Source organism: Aegilops tauschii, chromosome 3 (genome assembly GCF_002575655.3).
Source record: "Aegilops tauschii subsp. strangulata cultivar AL8/78 chromosome 3, Aet v6.0, whole genome shotgun sequence".
Taxonomy (NCBI): Eukaryota; Viridiplantae; Streptophyta; class Magnoliopsida; order Poales; family Poaceae; genus Aegilops; species Aegilops tauschii.
The window spans coordinates 626,494,838-626,513,831 of NC_053037.3; the positions used below are offsets into that span (position 1 = coordinate 626,494,838).

At 43.0% G+C, this 18,994-nt stretch overlaps 2 protein-coding genes across 2 annotated transcripts; both read right to left on the bottom strand.

The window, feature by feature from the left end:
* Positions 1-2,705: 2,705 nt before the first annotated feature.
* Positions 2,706-4,112, bottom strand: LOC109771275 (probable aquaporin TIP1-2). The gene is made up of 2 exons (XM_020329970.4): positions 3,723-4,112; positions 2,706-3,615 (listed from the first exon to the last, which is right to left on the bottom strand). Exons 1-2 carry the CDS (start codon positions 3,853-3,855, stop codon positions 2,990-2,992), a joined length of 759 nt encoding a protein of 252 aa, XP_020185559.1. The 5' UTR covers positions 3,856-4,112; the 3' UTR covers positions 2,706-2,989.
* Positions 4,113-14,964: 10,852 nt separating this feature from the next.
* On the bottom strand, positions 14,965-18,090 carry LOC109771283 (GDSL esterase/lipase At5g45910). The gene is made up of 4 exons (XM_020329976.4): positions 17,749-18,090; positions 17,443-17,658; positions 16,880-17,308; positions 14,965-16,722 (listed from the first exon to the last, which is right to left on the bottom strand). The coding sequence occupies exons 1-4, from the start codon at positions 17,999-18,001 to the stop codon at positions 16,484-16,486; spliced, it is 1,137 nt and encodes a 378-aa protein (XP_020185565.1). The 5' UTR covers positions 18,002-18,090; the 3' UTR covers positions 14,965-16,483.
* Between the last annotated feature and the right edge of the window lie 904 nt (positions 18,091-18,994).

Genomic DNA, 18,994 nt, shown 5'->3' on the forward strand with positions numbered 1-18,994 from the left:
TTTAAAGGTTCACTGTGCATTAAAACTGTTCATGAGACTAAACCATAGTACTCCCTCCGGTCCAAAATTCTTGTCTTAGATTTGTCTAAATACGGATGTATCAAGTCACATTTTAGTATTAGATACATCCGTATCTAGACAAATCTAAGACAAGAATTTAGGGACGGAGGGAGTATGTGTTATTGTAAAAAATTGTCCCCATTTCTATGTTCATGAAATTTAAAAAAGAAAAATCCACAATTTAAATAGAATGCTCGCACATTTGACAAAAAAATCATGATGTATTATAAAAATCTTCAATGTGTGTTTAAAACATATTCACCATGTATCTAAAAAAATATTCAATTTCATTTGACAATTATTCAATGTATTTATAAAATCAATGTGTATCTAAAAATTGTTTTATATGTATTAGAAAAGTTCAACATTGGTTTAGAAAATGTCAACGTGTATTTAAAAATGAAAAATATGAACAAAGAAATGAGTAAAACAAAAATAATAATAAAAGAAAGAGAAATGGAGAAAAAAGAAAAAAGAAAAAAGAAAAAAAGAAAGAGAAAAGCGGCAAACCAATAGGAACCAAGAAAATAGAAATGAACAAAATGAACAAAACCAAATGAGAATTCCTAAAATCAACTCCCATGTTTCATAGAACCTTCCATAAACTGCTCCTATATAATTCCTACAGTCGGCCCACTCAGACGACTCTTAATAAACAAGATGGAGCTCTTGCGGTATTTTGTAGCCCTCCATATGTGAGTTTGTTGAAGCTAAACGCAAGCACCGCCGAGTCGGCCAGCTAGTATGATGTGCCTTTTTGGATCCTATAGAGCTCAAACGCTCTTTAGCGATTTTATTTTGGTTTGCTTTTTGGGATTTCAAAAAAAACAAAAATATTTGAAAAGCGCAATATTAATATTGTTTAAATTACACTTTATAAAGGTGGGTAGGCATTTAGAAAGATGTGTGAACTCTTTTCAAATTGCATGAGCACCTATTTTAAAAAGTTCAACGTGTATTTAAAAAATGTTTACCATATACTAAAAATGGTCATTGTGTATTCAGAAAATGTTCATTATATATTTTCAAATTTATAATATATTTAAAAAAATAATGAAACCGAAATAAAAACTAGTATAATAGACAAATAACCCGGGAACGAGGAAAAGAAAGGGAACTAGAAACCAACTAAAATTAAAAGTAAAAAAGAAAAAGGGGAAAATATAAATATAAAGTGCAAAGTGAAAAGGTAAAAAATGGAAAAAAAATGTCGAATACTGGTGAACATAAAAACCGAACAAAAGCTTAAAAATCGGCAGAAACTGGACCTGGAGAAGTAACTCTAACTGGAAAAAATCCACTAAAACCATCAAGAGGTAACACTAAATTGGACCGCTTGCATTGTTGTAGGTGTACCCTCTCGGCTTCAAAGATGGAAAGCCCCCCGCGCCATACGTTTCCTACTATGATTCCTCGTACGGCCGCTAGGATCCGATCTCGCAGATTCTTTGACCACAAGATTTGATCTCCATCGCCGTTCGAATCACATCAAGGACTGCAACGGCTGCGTTGTTCGTCGCTCTTTGGCCGCTTCCACCTTTACTGACACCCACGGACATCGTTTCATGACGAATGGAATCAGCGCACGGCTCGGCCTTTTCTAAAAGCAATAATCCATGACTTTCAAATAGCAAGCCTATCTTATGATACAACTTGTAGAAATTCAAGGCGCATATCAACCCTCCGAAAAAAATCACCAAACATCGGCTACATCCTCGGATAATGACTATGGACGATCCTTCCCATAATGTTGCTATGTTGTACACCGCTGTCCAGCAGCCGTAATTGTTAAATCCTCGGTGATCTCTATGCACCATGAATCTCTAAAAGGCTCAACATGTGGAAAAACCCATGGACACGCTTCATACCCCACTTTAGTAAGGCAGTTAACGTTGTCCCGGGATGGGTCCCAAATGTGGCGAAGCTCTCAAGTTGGGGCTTCACAACGGTTTCCATCATCCTCACCACCTACTAAGCTTGCAAAGGCGTGGACCTATGTGGCATGACGCTTCAAGACGTAAGCACTCCGGTCAAACCATAGCCCTCACCATCACCGACTTGACACGTTGGCTAAACTATGGAAACACTTCATGCCGCGCTCTAGTGAAGCCAGTTAACATTGCTAGTAAGCAGGTCACACTTTGTGGCAAAGCTCTCGATTAGTGCTTTACAATGTGTGTTGTCAAACCAGCTTGCTACCATCGATGAAGACAAATAACAAGTTTGTCGGAGAAGAAGTGATTCCGTAGAGTCACCCCAGAGGTGAAAGAAGGAAGGAGGGAAGACTAAGAATGGGACAGGGTGGGGTGCGTGGTGTGTTAATGTGTGAGCTGTGAGTACCATTTAGAGGGTTGGATTGAGATCTAACGGCTAGAAAGGCGACTTCGATTAAACATATTTTGGGTGGCCTAGTTGGGAATCTCATTTTAGTCATTGTCTTTTCGTTTTGGCATTTTGCAATCATTCATACTCACAAGTGACACCATACAATATGTGAAATTAATTCGATCGTACGCAATCGAACTGTCAATTTCTTCGCATCCATCACAATCAACAATGCTTACCATACATATTATGTCGTTTTTTTAATAGAAAATATGGACAGGACAAAATCCAGAGTATGTACAGAAAAAATGGACACGAGATTGGCAAGACATCAAGTTGCTAGGAGAGACAATACATTTGTACAAACATCAATCTTGACCATGGAATAGAAGCATTCATAATTGAGGACGTACGTACACCAAGACAAGAGATTATTCCTGACTGACTGACTGACTCACTGTTTACCCTGAATTTCTCAAAGACAAGAGAGAGAGACGATGAAACTAAACGGGCTTACTGATGACACGATAACACCTGCTTGATTCTTGAAGCAATTTCAGTCTCTCATGGCGATGACTGATGGATGGGATTCGGATTGATATTTTCAGTAGTCGGCGGTGGGGAGCTGCTCGTGTGGGCGCTGGCCGATGAAGCAGATGTCGTAGACGAGGGCGGCGATGGCGGCGCCGGCAAAGGGGCCGAGCCAGTACACCCAGTGGTTCTCCCAGACGCCGCTGACCACGGCGGGGCCGAAGGAGACGGCGGGGTTCATGGAGGCGCCGTCGAAGGCGCCGCCGGCGAGGATGTTGGCGCCGACGATGAAGCCGATGGCGATGGGCGCGATGACCCCGAGGTCGCCGCGCTTGGGGTCGACGGCGGTGGCGTAGACGGTGTAGACGAGGCCGAAGGTCATGACGATCTCGAAGACCACGGCGTTCCAGACGCCGACGCCGGCGGAGAGCGAGAAGGCGCCCACGGCCTCGCCGCCGGTGGCGATCTTGAGGAGGAGGCAGGCCACGACGGAGCCGAGCAGCTGCGCCACCCAGTACACCACCGCCTTGAGGAGGCTGATGTTGCCGCCCACGAAGGCGCCGAATGTGACGGCCGGGTTCACGTGGCCGCCCGAGATGTTGGCGCCCACGGAGACGGCCACGAAGAGCGCGAACGCGTGCGCCAGCGCCGCCGCGATCAGCCCCGCCGGCGTCGTCGCGCCGCCGTCAGTCAGCTTGCCTGCCAGTACGGCACGCCATGCAAAACCGGCGATCAGCACTTGATTGATAACATGATGATCGGTGGATGCACCAGGAAAGGAAGAAAGAAATGGAGGTAGGCCTTACCGAAGGCCATGCCGGAGCCTGAGCCGGCGAAGACGAAGATGAGCATGGAGATGAACTCGGCGACGCCGGCGCGGAAGGTGTCCGGGTGGGACAGCTCCCCCGGGGCGCCGATGGCGATCCTGCTCACCGGCATTTTCGACGGGCGCTCTTTTTTTCTGGAAGGATGGATCGGCTCCTGTCCTGTGTAGCTAGCTAGTGTTGAATTGTGTGGTGTGGTGTGTCGATCATGCAGTGTTAGTTATATATAGCCCGGGAATGGATGTGAGGCCGGCCGGGCAACTTGCTACGGCCGGTCACGACACGACCGCTTCAACACAACCATTGCCTGCCATCGCCATTGGGATTGGGATTGGGATTGGGATTGGGATCAGACTGCACACACCCCTAACCATTCTTTTTTCTTCTGCGCCATCCATAGGGTATTTAATTTTATCACGAACAAAAAGGAAACGCTGAGCTATCTAGATCCATCACGGGCTTGGTTTCTTTTGGCAGCCAAAAGTTTGAGAAATTTGGTTATGTCTGCAGTGGCAAAAATAGGGCTCAACTCTTCTTTGTTTTGGAAAACTTTTTTTTTTACTTTTACATCTCAAAATCGACCTTCCAAAATAGGAAAAAATGGCACCTTTAGATTAAAATAGACAAATAATCACACCACACCGGCAAACTCAAGCAGGGCAGTCATGAGGATGAATGATGCCGGTCATAATGGGACTATCATAGATAGTATCATGCATGTTAACTTTATTTTTACTGAGGTGGCACACAATTAAATGAGAAATGTGAGGATTAAGTATCATGATATGATATCATATCATGGTAAATGATGTAGTAGCATGTGTCATGCATGACAATAAATGAGGTCACTATGATAACAAGCTACGATGCTATGCACTATGGATATAATATCATACACTAGTATCATATAGTACATGATACTAGTATATGATACCTTCCATTGTGACCAGCCTGAAAGGAAGTTTAAGGGTTGCCCAAGTGGAAACAAAGAAGATGGATGCCAAATAGCGCAATGCCCGTAAAATAATTTTTTGTCTAATTAATGCCTATTAACCGTGACATGCCCGGATGGTAAACATTAATTAGAAAGGGTTCGACGATGATGACTACCACTCTGGGCGCTAGCCCTTAGAAGCACATGCATGAAAAATGCATGGTTCTCATCGACAAGGTTAGGCCCCTTCGATAAGAGAGCAGCAATAGAGGCATGTTCTGGCGGCGGTAGTGGTAGTTCTGTGATCCTGGGACCTCGATGTAATTTTTAGTAAGCTATGTGACAAACCAAGAAAGTACAATGAGGCCTGCCCGAGAATCATTAGTTGTCGAAAGCATGTGAGAAGGTGGTACTATGTCGGGGAATCCCGACATAATGTTTTTCTAACGGTGATTTTGCTAAACTTAAGTCATCTAGAATTTTCTTACATCTAAATTGTTTTGGAAGAAGGTGCAAAACGCACTTCGAATAAGTAAAAAGTGTAAATCCCACTTTTTTCGATGAATTGGAGTTTGCACAGTTGACTAAATATTACCAGATGTGGTTAAAAGAACAACAACACTATGTCCAGCATGACTATTGTTGGACATATATCTAAATTGTTTTGGGAAAAGGTGCGAAAAACACTTTGTTTATGGAAATTGTTTCTGCGAAAACAAAATGCAGAAAACACTTTGGGTAAGTAAAAAATGCAACGTACAGTTCCACTAAAATTGCCAGCACCGTTTGTGCATACCTACAGTCCAACCGAATCATGCCTATGTGACGAGAGGATGTTCAAGCTGAAGCTGAACAATCGATGGCAGAAGCAGCGGTAGGCGGTGCTAGCGTACATCGACCAACGCGAGGGCCTGATCGCGGACACGTTCCGCGGCATCATCATCGTCTGCGGTGGCGAGGATGGTCAAGTTGAAGCTCCACAATCTATGCCAGATGCAACGGTGGGTGGTGCCGGCGTACATAGACCGACGCGAGGGCCTGATACATGAGGCCACATTCCACGCCACCGTCGTCATCTACGGCGTCGAGGAAAGGGCGGGGAGATGCGAGAGGCAGGCAACAGGGTGAGGGAAGCACCCTTGTCGCTCGCTGCGAATGAACTTTTCACTAAAGCACAATGAATCAGATATGGCTAAAAGGAACACAACACTACGGCCAACGCGACTATTGTTGATCAGATATCCAAATTGTTTTTAAAAAGGTGCACAAAACACTTTGTTTACAAAATTGTTTCCGAGGAAAAAATATGCAGAAAACACATTGGATAAGTAAATAGTGCAACTTACACTTTATCACTAAATTAGAGTTGCACATTCCGCTAAAGCGCAACTAATCAGATATAATTGAAAAATCCACTGCCAGCAAAATTGTTGTTAGCCATATATATACATCACGAACAAAATATTGTCAGCAACGTTTGTGCGTACCCCCACAATCAAGCTAAATCCTACCTATGCGACGAACAATTTGTGCCTGAACGCGGCCACGTTCCATACCACCCTCGTCGCATCCAGCGGCGATGACGTTCAAGTTGAAGCTGAACAATTTATGCCAGACACATTGGTGGATGGTACCGGCGTACACCGATCGTCATGAGGGCCCCGACCACACGTTCATGTTCCACGCCACCGTCGTCGTCTGCGGCGGCGAAGAGAGGGACAGGGAGAGGGGGAGGTATTGTCAGCAACATTTGTGCGTACCTACAATCAAGCCGAATCCTACCATCATGACGCGGGGATGTTCAAGTTGAAGCTAAACAATCTGCATCAGAAGTACCGGTAAATGTTACCTAGTAAATGTTATATTGTATAAATTATATTTGATCTTACCTAGTAAATGTTACACCCAAATTTCTCATCTAAATTGTTTTGGAAAAGGGTGCAAAACGCACTTTGAATAAGTAAAAAGTGTAAATTCCATATATATTTTTCACTGAATTGGAGTTGCACGTTTCACTAAATATAATCAGATATAGTCAAAAGAACAATAACACTATGGCCAGCACGACTATTGTTGGACCTATATCTAAATTGTTTTGGGAAAGAGGTGCGAAAACACTTTGTTTATCGAAATTGTTTCTGAGGAAAAAATATGGGAAGAACACTTTGGCTAAGTAAACAAATGCAACGTACAATTTTTCACTAAATTAGAGTTGCACTTTCCACTAAAGCACAATTAATTAAAAGCCATGAAACTTCCACTAAAGCCCAATTAATGAAAAAACCATGACACTACGGCCAGCAAATTTGTTGTTGATCATATATATACATCACGAACAAAAATTGTCAGCATCGTTTGTGCATACCTACAATCCAGCCGAATCCTTCCTATGCGATGAGGGGATGTTCAAGCTGAAGATGAATAATCCATGCCAGAAGCAGCGGTGGGCGGTGCCAGCATAAATCGACCAACGCAAGAGCCAAATCGCTGACACGTTCGCCACAACCGTCGTCATCAGCTGCGGCGAGGATGGTTCAGTTGAAGCTGAATAATCTGTGCCAAATGCTGCGGTGTGTGGCACCATCATACACCAACCGACGCTGGGGGCCCGGACCATGAGGCCATGTTCCACGCCACTGTCATCGTCTGCGGCGGCAAGGAGAGGGGCGGGGAGATGCGGGAGGTAGGCAACGGGCTGAGGGAAGCACCCATGTCGCTCGTGGCGAGGGAACTTTTCACTGAACCAAAATTACTTGGATACGGCTAAAAGAACCATAACACTACGGCCAGCGCGACTATTGTTGGTCATATATCTATATGTTTTGAAAAAAGGTGGAAAAAGCACTTTGTTTATCAAAATTGTTTCTGGGGAAAAAATATGTAGAAAACAATTTGGATAAGTAAATCATGCAACTTACATTGTTTTCACTAAATTGAAGTTGCACTTTCCACTAAAGCACAATTAATCAGGTATGCTTAACAAAACCATGACACCATGGGAAGCGAGATTCTTGACACAATGGGAATGCGAACAAAAATTGTCAGCATCGTTTGTGCGTACCTACAATCAAGCCGAATCCTACCTACCCGACACGAGGATGTTCAAGTTGAAGCTAAAGAATTTGTGCCAGAAGTAGAGGTGGGCGTTGCCAGACTACACCAACCGGCGCAAGGGCCTGGATGCCGCCATGTCCCATGACACCGTCGTTGTCCGCTGTTGCGAGGATGTTCAAGTTGAAGCTGAACAATCTGTGCCAGAAGTAGAGGTGGGCGTTGCCAGACTACACCAACCAGCGCAAGGGCCTGGATGCCGCCATGTCCCATGACACCGTCGTTGTCCGCTGTTGCGAGGATGTTCAAGTTGAAGCTAAACAATCTGTGCCAGAAGAATCGGGGGCGGCACTGGCGTACACCGACCGGCACGAGGGCCCGGACCACATGGCGACACTCAATGCCACGGTCATCGTTTGTGGTAGCGAGGAGAGGGATTGGGAGATGGGGAGGTAGGCGGCAGGGTGAGAGCGGTGCCGATGTCCCTCAATGCTATGGCACTTTTCACTAAAACACAGACTATGGCCAGCGCGACTATTGTTGGCCATGTATCTACATTGGTTTGGATAAAAGGTGAAACAAACACTTTGTTTATCGAAACTATTTCTGGAGAGAATTTTATTACAGGACACTTTCCACTAAGCGTAATTAATCATATATGATTAATAATACCATGACGCTCCAGTCAGCGAGATTGTTGTTGCTCATAAATATATGTCATGAACAAAAATTATCAACATTGTTTGTGCATACCTAAAATACAGTTGAATCCTACCAATGCGACCCGAGGAGCTTCAAGTTGAAGCTGGACAATCTGTGCCGGAAGCAGCGGTGTGCCGCGCCGGCTTATACCGACCGACGCGAGGGCCCGAACCACATGGCCACGTTCCATGCCATCGTTGTTGTCTGCCGCGGCGAGGAGAGGGACAGGGAGATGGGGGAGGTAGGCGGCGGGGTGACGGTGGCGCATGTGTCGTTCGTGGTGAAGGCACTTTTCACTAAAGCACAATTAATCAGATATACTGTTAAAAGAACCACAACACTATGGCCAGCTGAGACTATTGTCGGTCATATATCTAAATTGTTTAGGACAAAGGGTGCAAAAAAAAACACTTCGGATAAGTAAAAGGTGCAACTTGCACTTTTTTCACTAAATTGGGGTTGTGCTTTCCACTAAAGCGCAATTAATCAGATATGGTTAACAAAACCGCAAGGGTACGGCCAGCTGGCTTGTTGTTGGTCATATATACATCACGAACAAAAATCGTCGTCATCTTGAACTCAATTGTGCGTACCTAATCCCGTTGCGTTGCATACGGATGAGCATAGGTTATAAGAAAAAAAGGTAGGAATGATTGGAGATGGACGCCACACAACTAATCCAAGAACAGCACGCACGCCAGATAGTAGAACATGGAGCTAGTGGTAGCTCTCGTCTTTGCGCTCTACTACAAAGCAGGTAGAGATAAACGGCCGGACATGGACGTTTCGGCTGCTCCGGCCGCCCCGGCCGCGAGTGGGCCCAGCTGTGGATCAAGGGCGGGCCTCCCGGCCAATGGGAGCCCGCCGCGTGGAGAAACCATTGGCGGAGGAGCGTGGTGCGGCGCCGCCCAGTGACGTCGCCGTGCGGCGGTCCGGCGGTCACCACCTTTTAAATTCCCTTTCGTGTACTGACAAGGGAAGAGACCGCGATCGATGTGGAGTGGTTGCATTGCGCTGCATGCTTCGGCGGCATAATAATTAAGATATGAGTATATGGTAGATAGATTCTTCTCTTGTCTTGTATCTTATGATAAGCTGTGTGGTGTGGTGTGGTGTGGTGCCGCCGAAATTAAGTAGCGAAAGACGGTGCTAGATTAGTGGCGACGGCGACCTTGGCCGGAATAGATTAGTTAGTGGCGACGGCGACGTCGGCCGGAATCTTTCCCGTGATTAGTGGATGGAACGTACGCGTCCGCGTCTCCCTGTCGTCGGCTGTGCTCGGAACAATTACAATTATTGGGTGGACGACGATGCAAATGTGTGTGTGAGCCAGGAGCGAAAGGAGGTGGAGAGCGACTTCTATTTTGCTCTGGAATCATCACGCTGCGTTTGTTTGTCTGCTTCACTAGTTGATGGGTATATGCGCCGCGCGAAGACAGGACCAGGGCCAAACCGCGCTGTTCATCTGTCCGGCTAATGGGGAATCTTGTTTGGAGAAAGGCCGGGCAGCGGCTCCTCTCAAATCTAACGAGAGATATCGCGTGGTCCATCGGTGTCTGGGCATTAATTCATGCATGTTTTCGGAGAAATTCGATCGTGACTCTCGTACGGGCAGAACCATATAACCAGAAAAACAGACTGGGGGGTATTTTTTTTTCCCCTTCTCTGGCAAGAAACATGATTTTGTTCTTCTTCATGTACTGTTATTTCATACTCCCTATGTCCCGAATTTTTGCGACAAGTAATTCGGGACGGAGGGAGTAGTTCACTGAGACTGACAAAGTTTACGTGTATAGCACACCTACCACTGAATAAGGTTATTTCGCCTCAGTGTAGCCACAAATCAGTATCATCCTCTCTTTTTTTTTGAGTTGTAACATCCTCTTTTTTGTTAGATACACACATAGCTGCTTTGCTTGGTTTGAAAAAAAAATTGTGTTTAAGACCTTGTGCTACCCTGCCTGGTTTGAGCTTTCTTTTTTGCTATATTTTGTGTACTTTGGTTTGAGTTTTTTAATTTAAAGTCACGTGCAACTTAGGTCTTTGTTCTAAAAATAATAAGAGTACTGACAATCTAAAATATGCTTTTTTTTCTCTCCCAAAAGATGAAAATTGAACTTCGTTCGGCATGAAAAATGGAACCTGTCTCTCTTTCTCTCCTTTTACGTTTCTTTTTAATTTTTGAGAACTGATCGAATCAATATCATGTATTCAGGTTGATGTTCTAGGCTTCTAGCCCACTTTCAGACTCCGAGTAGAAAGAGCGGCCACTTGCATGCCCACTTAGGTAGAAAAAAAACGGCCACTTGATCCAGCTCTCTTAATTTGTTCCTTTTATGGGCTGGGCCTAGCGACAAGGACCTTCTATTTTCCTGGCCAGCCGACTCACTTCCTTTGTTGGAAACTCAGCCCATGATTCATGACTCAATATACTTTTTTTAGAAGCTTTCTCTAAGTATTGGTTAACTTCACTAGATTAACCCACTTCATGTGCTTAGGAAAAAGTAACCTCCTTAATTCGGGTGTGCCTATGACGTAAGGTAGCCTGAACGTGGCGCTTGATGGGCTGGCCCAGGTGTGCGGGAGGCCACAGGCAACAAGCAATATCCTGGTTTTTTCTTTTTTTTCTTTTTCATAGTTTTTGTATTTTTTACTTTTGTTTATACTTTCAAATATTCTAAATATATATATTACAAAAACAATGTTACATAAAACATTTGATAAATGCTGATCAACCATTTCAAAAATCTTAAATGTGTATAGGAAATGCTTCTAATGTATACGGAAAAAAGTATACAATGTCTATGAAATTTTTTGACCATGTACTTATAAAATATCGATCAAGCAAAAAATTATTGACCAATCATTTGAAAAATGTTAAATATTTATAGGGAAAAATCTAATTTATACGGAAATATGTATAAAAAATACAATGTGTAAAAGTTGACCACGTATTTGAAAAATGTTAAACATGTATATAAAAAATGTCCATGTTGTATAAAAAATAATTTACAATCTATATGGAAAAAGTATACATATAGAAATATAAGTTTTCGAAAATGATCATCATGTATTTCAAAAATGTAAAACGAGTATATAAAATGCAACTGATGTATACATAAAATATACAATGTTTATGAAAATGTTGATATCAAAAAATATTAGTTATTAAAATGATAATCGTGTATTCGGAAAATGTTAAACATGTGCTGTTGTATACCAAAAAGGTACAAATGTGTAAAAAAATACATCAAAATCATATGATTGAAAAAAATGTTAATCATGTACTGAAAAAATATTCGTGCAGCTTAAAAAAATTACATTACCATAGAAAAACTCAATGTGCATTTGAAAGAATGTTGACCATGTATTCAAATACGTGTTCATAACATGGTTTTTAAGGAAAAAATGCGCATCATTAATTTTAAAATGTACAAAAATATAAAAAAAGTTTCATCTGTATAATAAGATTGTACACTCGGCACTGCAAATAATTAGACATGTGTTCAAGAAAGCCAATAAATGATGAAAACCGATAAAGAAACATAGAAAAACAAAGAAAGTATACAAAAAACCTAACAAACACAAAGTGTAACGAAGATAGAAGAAACACCAGGGAAGAAAAAAAAACAAAACCAAAGAAACAACCTGTAGAAAACCAAGAAAAGAAGAAAAAACTGAAAATGAAGAAAAAGAAAAACCATGAAAGCTGGGAAAAAAGGAAACAAATCATAGAAAAATCATTGAAGAAACAAGAGAAAACCGGAGGAAAAGGGAGAAAAAGGAAAATAAAAACAAATCGAAGAAACCAGAGTGAACGCAGCCATCAAGGAAGGCTCCTCATCGACGCCATAAGTGCCACAAAGACTACTGGTGCTTACACGCTCCCCTACTGCGCTCTTACCCATATAGCTCGCACGATGCTGCTCGTTCGATCCATCTCTATGTAGGGCTGCTTGCTAGCATTTTCTTTTCTCTTGTGTGCACGTGCTATGAAAAACTACGGTGAAAAAGTTTCTGAATCAGAAAAAATGTTCCTAAATTTTAAGAAGTTCATGAATTTAAAAACAGTTCCCAAATACAAAAAAAATACAATTTTGAAAAAAATGAAAATTATTTGCGACTTTCAGAAATTGATCGTGAATTTCGCAATATTTACAAATTTGAAAATGTGGATGGCTTCTTTAAAAAATCATTAAAAAGTTAGCAAAGACTAAAAAAATCATAGATTTGAAAAAAAGATAAATTTGGTAAGAAATTCACGGATTTTGAAAAGGTTATCAAAAACTGAAAAAAGTACAAAAAGTTAGAAAATTTGAAATGGTTCATGGATTTGAAAAAAGATCATGACATTTGAAAAAAATCACGAAGTTTATAAAAATCATAATTTGAGAAAAGTTCATGAATTTATAAAAGTTTTCGAATTTCTAAAAAGTTCATGGATTTGAAAAATGAAAGAAGAAGAAACACAAAAAAGCGATAAAGCTCAACAATATTGGTTCAGAAAAACCAGAAGAAAAAACCCTGACCAAAAACTTCCCAAAACCAAGTTAGGAAGCTTCATAGAACCCGGACGAATTTCGCCTGTCTTACATGGGCCGGCCCGTTTGGATCGAGGGTGTGCGCCGGTTTACAGAATGTACTAAAACCGGCGCTTAAGGCGCCATTGTGCTTTGTGCGTCTTGATCGAACGAAAAAAATATATATACAGAACTGTACCAACCAATTGTTACACGCAGTGGGAAAGCTTTCAGGCGATGGCAGCATATATGTTGCTATATCCGATATTAGGTGTCGTGCCTTCCCAGGGTGTTTTCTATTTGCAGCATTGGTCTTTCGCACAGAGGGGGAAGCCAGCGAGTTCTGAGCAGGCCCATTTAGGCAGCATAGTAATGCCCGGCATTGTGGGTACCTTCTGGAAGTTTCACAAGTTTTAATAGTTTAATTCGTTGTCCTTTCGTTCCATATTTTTGGATTTTCCTTTTTTGTTATTTTTTCTTTCATTGAAAAAAATGAAAATATGCAAAATTAACAAAAATCAGACCCTTTTATGTTCAAAAGATGTTTGATTTCTAAATTGAATGTTTGGATATTTCAAAATAAATTTATATATTTTTTAAAAAACCATTTGGAATTTAGAAAAAATGTTCTTGTTTATAAAAAGTGTTTGTGTTTTTCAAAGTTTCAAAAATGTTCATGTTTTAAAAAATGTGAACAAATCTTTGAAAAATATTTAAAATATCTCTTATTTTGAGAAAAATATTCCCTTTTCAAAAATAAATGCTCGCTATCTATCCAAATAATAAACTGACAAAAAACAAATCTCCATTACAATATCCACTACCGGTTGCATGTGTGTGTCGCACCCTGTATTTGACGCAAAATATGTCAAATTGGAGCTCCCTTTCCCATAGTTAAATAAAGTGGTATTGGCCTACCATGTGACACATGTGGTAAGCAATCCAAACAATTCAAAAAAATGGTATTGGCCTATAAAAGATTGTGCAGAATGCAACCCATGTATGCACATATTCTAGTCTTCCTTCCTATGTTCAGTATTTACTATGGGCCATGTGCGTGAGCCTCTTCACTCGTCCGCAAGTGTAGCCTTTAATTGTGGCCGATTTCCTAATTGAACGGGAACTAAATACAATACGGGTGCAAATTCAAGTTGATCTTAGGTCAGTTTGATGGATCCTAAAAAAAATTGCGGGTTGATGGATCCTAAATTGAGGGTTGACGAGTCCTTTAGAAATGAAGGAGATGGAGTACACATCAGAGGAGCATAAAAACAATAGACGACTTGATTCTTCAAGAAGCCTTGATTCTTTTGTTCATGAAATGATGGGTATATGCACCGCGCTCAGACGGGACGAACACCAAACCTTATTGTCCATCTGCTTGCTTGCTTGCTTCTCGAGTGCTCTATCACGCACCCGGCCAATGGGGAGTCTTGTTGAGAAAAAAGGCCAGGGAGCGGCTCATCTCAAATCTAGCTAACATATCATTTGCTCAATTATTGGCACCAGCTAATTAATTCAGAGAAATTCGACCGCGGTTACTTTGGGAGCAAAATGTTGCATGGTTACTTCGGAAGGGGGAATCGGTTAATCATATATGATTAACAAAACCATGACACTATGGCCAACAAGATTGTTGTTGGTCATATATATACGTCACGAACAAAAGTAGTGAGCACTGTTTGTGCATATCTACAATCCAAGCAAATTCAACCTATGCGACGCGAAGATGTCCAAGTTAAAATTGAACAATATGTGCCACAACTAGACCTCCCCTTAGCTTCTCCCAGAATCTTGAACCCATTTTTTTGACAATCCTAATTGTGTCAGGATGTAAACAACTAGGATTGTCAAACAAATATAGTTTTAAAATTCTAGGAGAAGCTGGGTGGATGTTCGATTCTGAAATAATCGGCAAACAGAACTAAGTGGGCTCCTAGCCAATATTATCGCACCTGCATCAATTTTGAAAACCTTCTAGAGGTTCCCTTCAGTTTTCTTGGTAAGTTTCCTCTGGTTTTGTTTTCAAAGTTTTTTGTTCAATTTTTTGGGTTTTTTCGTACATTTTGTTTTCATTTATTTTTAAATTTTCTATTTATATTTTAAAATTTATTTTATAATTCATGAATATTTTTAAAATGCACGACCTTGTTCTAAATTCATGATAATATTTATAAATTTGTGAAGTTTTTAAAATTTTGAAAACTTTTTATGAAGTCACAAACATTTTAACAAATTTCCAATTTTAACAAATTCATGAACCTTTTAAAATTAGTGAACCCTTTTTAGGTCCATGAATATTTTTTCCAAATGGGCGAACTTATTTGATTTCACCAATTTGTTCAGACTTCAAGAAAATCGGTTTCGCTATCAATTCGGTTGACTTCACCGGAAGAGCAGCAAGAGAACCAACATGCGACCGTTTTATTTTAGAAGTGTACCAGCCTGTCTAAGCATTCCTTGCAACGCGAGGGGAGTTTGTGCACCGGCCCGCTACATACCGCATGCGAGCGCCAGCGCGCTAAAACAGGCGATGAACGCGCTGACGAGGAGGTCTCCTTTACCAGCATTCATATCGGCAGCGACTCGGTGAGCTGCGTGCAGGAATCTCCACACCCTTCGATCCTGTTTTACTTTCTAATTATACGGGAACTAATTACTGTGAAAATACTAGGTGATCATGGGTTAGTTTGACTCCAGACTTTTTTGAAAACTGTACCTTTATAAAAGATTTTTTTGGAGCTGGGTCGTCCGAAACGAAGGAGAGGATCAAATTTACAACAGGTGACTATTCTTTTGGGAGAAATTTTCAATAGGTGACTATGACTTGATTATAGGAAAAAATGAGTAGCTCCCTATTTTCTTTGTAATTTTATGTTTCCTAACCAACTTTCATCTTATCTGATTGGACTCTCCTATACACCTTGGTTTTTCAAAGAAAAAAAAAAGTAAATCTTCGGGCAACCTTTCAGCCTAGCTTCAACACATGCGGCTGGATGGTAGGAGTACGCAAAGTTTAACACAATTAATGAATTATGTACATGGTGTCGATAGAATGTTAGCTGGTTTTTCAGACAAGAGCAACATCTCAAAACAAGTTTTCGCCCCACTTTATATAAGAACAGATACAAGATAGTGGGGAAATCCCAAAACAAGCAACCCAAAAGAAAAGAAAAATAGACAGCCTGGCTAAAATCTGTCATATCTGAAAGTAAGGGGGAAAAAGGGATTTACTTGTTTTTTCTAGATGTTCATCTTAGTGCAACAAGAATGCTTGACAAATTTGCACGCGAAATGGTATAGCATTGCCTTGTCAGTGAAAAAATAATAAAATTAAATGTACCATTTGAAGGTAACACTTCGTGTTCACCTCTTCTTTTCTGCAGAGGTTAAATTGCTAAAGCTTTCCACCTAAAAAAATTACAGGTAGAATTTAATGTGACCATAAACACATCTCTTTTTTTTTACTTTTTCTGACATAGAAAAAAAAACACGCGCGGGAACATGTGCTCCTCGGAGCCGAATTGGCTTTCCCGTTAATAGACCATATCGTCGCGGACGACACTGGCGAGGGGCGGGTGCGCATAGGGGCCCTTGAGCCAGGTGTTGGCGATGAAGCGGTAGGGCGCCTCGGTGAGGTGGATGCCGTCCCAGCTGACATGCGCGTCTGGGTCGTCGCACACCGTGGCACCGGGCAGCCCGCACGACGAGCTCATGTTGTAGTTGTACGGGCCCCCGCCGCCGCAGCACGCCCTTAGGGCTCCCCTCTTGTACCCTGCATTTGGCCACAAATCTCATCTTGTTATTGCATTACACATTATCTTGGACAAATACTCTGTCCCTAAAGGCGTACTCTTTCTCATTGAAACAGAAGACACACACTAGTAGGAAAGGAAGAAGACGTAGGGGATGCGGTTGGGAGTGGCACTGACCGTAGAGGTGAGGTGTGCGTGCGAACTGGATGTAGGGGGTGTAGTAGTCGGCGTAGATGATGCGGGAATCCGGGCGGCGGCGCTGGAGCTGGTCGAGGGCGACGCGGAGCACGGCGTTGTGGTAGAGGGCGACGCCGTTGAACTTCTTGAGGCAGCCGGTGCGGGGGTCGTAGTCGCTACGGTCCTCGGACGGGTACATGGTGAGCGTGATGGGGATGCACCCAGCGGGGAGGTTGCCCGGCACAAGCACGTGCCGCGCGCCCTCGTCGAGCAGAGCCTCGATGCCGCCGATGATGGACTCCACCACCTTGGGCACCATCTGGGTCTTCACCTTTTCCAAGCTCCACTCCGCCTTCCACGCGAAGCTGTAGTCGTTGCCGCCCAACTCGCCGAACACGAAAAGCGCCTTCCCGAAAAATTCCTTGCACTCTGCATTTCATTTGGGTTTTTTTCAAGAAGAGAAACCAACAAGAAAACTGAGAACCCACTTGATGCTCCATTTTGAGTTAATAAAATTTACTTTTTATCAAAAAAAAAAAAGAAATCTCACAACAGGTGATTACCTTGTGGGGAGGAGCAGATGGTCTCCTTAACCTCCTGGAACCACTCGAGCTGGCAGTTCATGGAAGTGTTGAAGGGCGGGATGCTCCACACGTTGTTGTCCCTGAAGTACTTGAGGTCCAGCGCGGTGGCGCCCATGACAGCGAAGTTGGCGCCCTGGCTGAAGTTGGTGCCCTTGTTCGCCGACGGCGGCAGCAGCGGCACTCCCAACGCCTCGGCTGCAAACATCAATCAGTCAACTATCAATCATCCATTTCGATTCAGCAGGCACGTGTACATGTTGGATCGACGACAGAGGAGGTACGTACCCAGGAAGTCAATGACGAGACGGCCGTTGGAGCAGCGGGCGTAGGGCGGCGGGAACTTGGGCATGTTGGGCAGCTTGCCGGAGTTGATGATGACGAAGTTGCCCGTGTCGGAGAAGGAGTCGCCGAAGCTGAATATGGCGTTGTAGTACTGCGGCAACGGAGCCGCCTCCGCCGCCACCATCCAACCGGCGGCCAGGCACAAGAGGACGATACACCACGACGGCAATCCCAAGAACCCCCTCGTCGTCTCCATGGTCACCGCCAAACCAAACTTGGCCCCTCACGAAACAGTGTGCGGAAGAAACAAGGCAAGGGAAGAGGAAATGGGACAGCTACAAGAAAAGGAGTGCTTAGGGGTTTGTTATAAGGGCGGGCCTCGACGACGCCCCGTAAAATTACCAGTTTACTAATCGGGGCCGCCATGGACTTTCGTGAGGATCCCCACATGGTTCCGAGCCAAGCAGTTTTCCATTGACAATCGCTCCCGCTTTACGTGGTGCATTAATTACCACGCTCCCTGCCGATCGTGATCTGGATGCGCTTAGCGCTTAATTAACCAGGGTTCCTCGCTGATTCCATGAAAGAAAAAGCAACATCATCGCTGACACTTCTTGCTTCTGGGGAAGTATACTCTATGCAACTCCATGTACTACTCAATGATGAAGAAAAAAGAAAAGTAGAATTCATCTGAGCAGGGCTCCAGGGTTAGAGTCAAAGGGAAGAAGGGATCATACGTAGTGATACGGCAGGGCACGTTGTAGAGAGAGGGGCAGCACTAACACTCCCAAGATAGGCGCTAGAAAATTAATTATTGGAGGATTGGCTATCTCCCCCATCCTTATCTACGACGACATGGCCAGCCACCACAACGTATCTCCCCCCATCATTTTTTGAACGATAACAGGAGAGATGTTATATTCATTGTAAAGAAGAACATGGTACAAGGACGCACACTGCTCAGTTTATTGAAGACAGACCGGGCGAAAACCTGAACAATGGCAAGCTTCACCTAGCAAAAACCAAGTCTAAAGCACCACAACACATACGAAACGCCGGTGAGGCCGACGACATACAACACACACGGCCAGGCACTCGAGCATCGCCTTGGCCACTACCAAATTAAGTGCACACCACACCGTCGCATGAATCCGATCCACCACAAGCATATTGGTCACCTCATCGCCACCAGAAAGGGATGATATCTCCGAAAGGAGGCAGACATATGCCGTTCCGATCCGATGACAAT

Bases quoted from the DNA above. Each gene is read 5' to 3' on its own strand.
- LOC109771283 (XM_020329976.4), bottom strand. From the start codon at position 18,001: ATGGAGACGACGAGGGGGTTCTTGGGATTGCCGTCGTGGTGTATCGTC. The intron at 17,309-17,442 runs GTAATCACCTGT...AATGAAATGCAG, and splicing joins CATCTGCTCCTCCCCACAAG to AGTGCAAGGAATTTTTCGGG. The intron at 16,723-16,879 runs GTCAGTGCCACT...GGCCAAATGCAG, and splicing joins ACGCACACCTCACCTCTACG to GGTACAAGAGGGGAGCCCTA.
- LOC109771275 (XM_020329970.4), bottom strand. From the start codon at position 3,855: ATGCCGGTGAGCAGGATCGCCATCGGCGCCCCGGGGGAGCTGTCCCAC. The intron at 3,616-3,722 runs GTAAGGCCTACC...CCGTACTGGCAG, and splicing joins AGGCTCCGGCATGGCCTTCG to GCAAGCTGACTGACGGCGGC.